The sequence below is a fragment of the Dipodomys ordii genome, unplaced genomic scaffold (genome assembly GCF_000151885.1).
Source record: "Dipodomys ordii isolate 6190 unplaced genomic scaffold, Dord_2.0 Scaffold333, whole genome shotgun sequence".
Classification (NCBI taxonomy): Eukaryota; Metazoa; Chordata; class Mammalia; order Rodentia; family Heteromyidae; genus Dipodomys; species Dipodomys ordii.
The window spans coordinates 226943-231881 of record NW_012267549.1 but is presented as its reverse complement, the minus strand read 5'-3'; the positions used below and the strand labels follow the sequence as shown (position 1 = coordinate 231881).

General features: G+C 50.7%; 1 protein-coding gene across 1 annotated transcript; it reads right to left on the bottom strand.

Moving 5' to 3' along the window:
* Positions 1–632: 632 nt before the first annotated feature.
* On the bottom strand, positions 633–1760 carry LOC106001629 (neuropeptide Y receptor type 4-like). Its single transcript, XM_013036673.1, has one exon. It carries the CDS (start codon positions 1758–1760, stop codon positions 633–635), a length of 1128 nt encoding a protein of 375 aa, XP_012892127.1.
* Positions 1761–4939: the final 3179 nt, after the last annotated feature.

The following is a 4939-nucleotide window of genomic DNA, read 5'->3' as shown; positions in this document are numbered from 1 at the left end:
TGCTGGGCCACAGCTCCACTTTCACTTAATGTTAGATAAAAGTCTCATAGGCTTTCCTGACCAGGCTGGCTTTAAACCACCATCCTCAGATCTCAACCTCCTGAGTAGCTAAGATTACAAGTATGAGCCATCAGTGTCTGGCTTGAACTCTTACATAGCATATCTACATGCCTCACTCTCCCAAAGTGCAGGGTTAAACAATGTCTAGAGCTCTGTCTCCATACATCCCTTCTCTCGCACATCCCTTAGTGGCCTCAATCTCTCTCTCTGTCTGTCTCTCTCTGTCTCTGTCTCTCTTTCTGTCTCTCTGTCTCTCTTTCTTTCTCCCCCCCCTCTCTCTTTCTCCTTCTCCCCAGAGGCTTCCCAGGCCAAGCATCTGTTGCTGAGTTACTGGAGTGAACCTTGCCAGCTACAGGCAGCTGTAGCATCCAGAAGCCCAACTTACCCAATCTGGAAACAGAATTATCCCAAAAGAAAATGGTTTATATCCCCTGAACACAGAAGATGTAAAAAAAAATTGCCTTGCCAGCCTATTCTTGACCCCCATAAGGCAGGTCCTGTCTCCCACCTACAACATAACCACTTCACTAAGTGAAACGCAAGGACTGTGACAGGAGAATCCCTAGAAACAGCTAGATGGGCTTAGACCTGCCAGTTAGCCTCAGAGACCCTTTGGACACTTCCGTGTGCACTGTGGACAGGGGCACAGGCTCTGACTCCTCCAGGGTACAACAATGCTGGCAGGTCAGCACAAAGGCCTTGATCTCCTTCTTGATATTGGTGTTGAGAAAGCCATAAATAAAAGGATTGACACAGGTAGAGGCCATGGCAAGCAGGTGGCACACCAAGAAGATAAGGTTACCATGGCACACGGAGATGACCTCAGGGTGCCAGTCCTCCAGGGTATTGAATATGTGTAAGGGCAGCCAGAGCACTGCAAAGGCAGCCACCATGGCCACGAGTACCCCATTGACCCGTTTCATCTGCCCCTCGTGTGAGCTGTAGGTGCTCCTGTGGATCACACGTCCCTGCCTCCGCAGGCACAGGTAGATGCGCAAGTAGCACACCAAGATGAATCCCAGCGGGATGCAGTACTGGAAGAGCAGCAAGAAGGTGGTGTAGATGACACGGTGGTGATTCAGGGGCCAGGACTCAGTACACACTACCTTGTCTGCCAGAAACTCGAAAGCCTTGGGGTGCTCCTGGTGGAAGACACTGTCAAGGATGCTGTAGATCAAGAAAGGCAGGGAAAGGAAGCAGGCAATGAGCCAGATTACCACAATCCCCAGGTAGGCCTGAAGGATAGTAGGTTTCCAGCCTGTTGGGTTGACAATGAGCTGATGCCTCTCCAGGGCCACAAGGACAAGTGACAGGATGGAGACTGTCACAGACACACACTGGATGAAGAATAACATCTTGCACAGGACTTCGCCAAAGATCCAGTAGTCCATGATGGTGTAGGTGACCGTGAGTGGCTGGCAGATGAGGCACATGAGTAAGTCAGAGAAGGCCAGGTTGGCAATGAGCAGGTTGGTCACATTGGTTTTATCTTTCTGCTTCATGGTTACATATATCAGGCAGAGGTTCCCCAAGACCCCTATGATGGTCTCAATGACGTAGCAGGTGACGATGAAGGCCAGCAAGTCCATGGAATCCTGGCAGTTGTCAGAGAAGTTGTATAGGATGCCCAATGGGTGGCTTAGGTTCCCACCCCAGGAAAATCCTGGGGAAAGTGAAGCCAGGAAGTGAGAAGTATTCATGGTGAATGTGAGAAGATCCAGTAGTTCTTGAACTAAAGGATCCAAGTCAGAGATGATGCCTGCAAGGCAAAAAAAAAAAAAAAAAAACATGTCTCAGGCTTGCACCTCTAGGATGGAATCTAAGAAGGAGCAAGGATCCAGGAGATGGTTCTTGGCTGCTTTCACCCCAAAGCAATCTCCTTGGAGAAATAGGAGCTATCATTTAAGGCTTTAGGTAAGAGACCAGCATCTGATGATTGCTACCTTATACAAAGCCTTTGTTGTATGCTAAAGATGTGCTCGATTCTTGCATGTATTAGCTAGCTTATTCTGTATATGTGTGCTGTTACTGGGGCTTGAATTCAGGGTCTCAGGCTCTCACTTGGCTTTTTCAGTCAAGGTTGGCTCTCTGCCACAGCTCTACTTCCAGTTTTTTGCTGGTTCATTTTGTTTTTTTTGCTTTTTTATATTTTTATTATCTTTAAGTAGTTCGATTTGATGATTGATTGAATATTAGAGTTTCAAAGACTTTTCTGCCTGGGCTGGGTTTGAAATAATGATCCTTAGATCTTAGCCTCCTGAGTAACTAGGATTACAACATGAGCCACCAGTGCCCCACTAGTTACTTTATTTTGAAACATGGGTATTACCAATGCATTTCATGGATGAAAACCAAAGACTCAGAAGCATTTTAGCCTCAGTCCCAACAGCAAGCAAGCTGACTGAGTCAGCCCTCTTCAGATCGAAGGCTGCTTTGATCATAAGTTGGTATGCAGAGATAGGGGACAGACTTGTTCAGAGACCATGAGTAGAAAGCCTCTGGTCACATCTGATCTCAATGGGGACAGCAAGAAAGGCTGTTGAGCACAGTGACCATGTAAGTCTTCTGAAGGGGCCCATGTGCATCCTCCTGTCTTGCCCCTCCCTGCCCCACCAGCCTTGTTTCTCAAGTGACACAGGGCAAAGTGATGACTCCCAGGGTTGCAGACTGTCTCATCTGCACACTAGCTTCTTCCTACTGTCTGTCATGAAGACATTGTCCTCTCCACAAATTATACTACGCCAACGATTAAATCGCCTGTTCAGTTTGCAATCCCTAAACATGCCAGACTGTTGCACATCTTTATGCCCCACACAGTTGCCCCTGCCCTGGGGTATCCTCAGTACCAGGTACAACCTTCTCCACCTCCCTGCCTTGTGCTAAGACTAAACTGAAACTTGGACCTTAGAGCTTCCAGGTGGTGATGCCAAGGGTAGACATTTTGACATGGAAGGTACTAGGCAGTGCCCCACTCTCTGAAGGTGCAGAGGTGAAGCTAGAACCCTGGTCGGTCTGGATCTGCAATCCTAAGCACCCACCCTTCCAAACAGAATGCCTTTTGAAAAGAGGAACGGAAAGGGTAGTTAGTGTCAATGCAAGAGGCAAACTGATGTCTGACAGGTGGCAACGCTGGAAATGGACATCCCAGGTCTACTAACCAAGCCAAACCTTGTCCACTCCAGGAGCTCCAGAGCCAGGGTCCTGTTTAGGCTGCTGGGATGTGGATCAGTCAAACCAGCAGGGGCAGAGATGCTCCAGGTGCCTCTGCTGATCGGGTAGAAAGGCAGTCTACCCAGGGTCCACCTCCTGTCACCCCAAACACTGCCTTACAACTGATGTCAGCTCAGGACCAGTAGCTTCCTTTCAAAGAACCCATCTGTCCTCTTGCAGCCCTTCAGTTCACCTTGGGGTGATCACCTTCATGCTGCTAGGTTGGGTCCCACTGACCTGTAAGAACCTGGGAGCCTCAGGTCCTCCAGGCACACCCAAATGGGTGCCAATCCTGGAAAGGGGAGGCCGACTAAGCTCTACTTATGGCTTTATTTTATTTTGGTAGTTACTGGGAGATAAGCGCTTTGAACCACAATCCTCAGATCTCGGCCTCCTGGGTAGCGAGGTTTACAGGCATGAGCCACCAGCACCCAGGGCGAGAGGCAGATGATTAAAACAAGATCAGCAGAATGCTGTCTGGATTTAGTTTCCAGGCAGCTCAGGAGAGAATAGGGCTTGGCTGCAACTACACCACACACACACACACACACACACACACACACACACCAGGACACACACTGCCCCTATAAGCGTTATACAGTCTCCGTGCCCACCACCCAGGCTCTTGGTGTGCCCCTTACCTCCTCTGATGGCAGTCACCGGGAGGAAGTGAACCACAGCCCCTCAGGCGAGGCGCTACTCCAGCTCAGCTCCACCGCCAGGCACGGTGCGCCCCAGCCCCGCAGGAAGCCTTGGAGCCCAGGGCTCAGATGCCAGGGAGCAGCAGCGCGCTCTGCTTCTGGGAGGATCGGAGTACGGGTCCCTCCAATCCCGGCCCTGACTGAGATCCAAAAGGGTTAAAGGCCCGCCCAGGCCTCACCTGCTCTTATGGTGGCTGCGCTTTGGGGTGTGGATCAGAGCCGCTCAAGCCGCCTCCCGCGGAGCCCAGCGGGCTGCTCCCGCCCCCAGGACGCTCCCAGAGCCACGCCCACCGCAAGCCCCCAAGCCCAGGACCCCGCAGCAGCAGCCTGCAGCACGCAGGGCACGCTTTACGCCCACCCTGGCCGCGCTGGATCTATTGCAATTACACTGTCTGCTAGGGTGCCCTCCCTGTCTGTCTGTCTGCCCATCTATCTCTGTCTCTCCTCTTGACTCTTCCTCTCCTCTCTCTCTCTCCGCATCCTCTCCTCTCGCCAATCTCAAACTCAGTTTCCTCACCCCTGAAATGGGCACAAGAAGGTGCCTTGTTATAAACTCCCTCCACAACCTTAACTGCAGACCTAACTTTCTATTGAGCCACACAAAGCCCACCAGGACAGGGAGGAATTCACAGCCAAGGGATGAGAAGACAGCCAAGGGGCATGTAAACAAGGAAGTAAGTTATTCCATAGAGGAGGCTGTTAGATCTGTGGCCCAGACCAAGGGCTTGGACAAGGACAAACCCTCTGGGGTAGAAGGGTTGGGACAGTGTAGCTAAAGAGTCAGCCAGGGAGCGAGAAGAAAAGATGGGCTGCAAAGGGTATAAGCAGAACACTTGGAGAGTGGGTCCTAAGGGTTAAATGAGTAGATATTCTTTTCTCCTTTGGAGCCAAGGGACATTACAAGGCAGATGAAATACACATTGCAAGGGTTGTTCTGTTTTAAATACATTAACACCATTCTCTCCCCA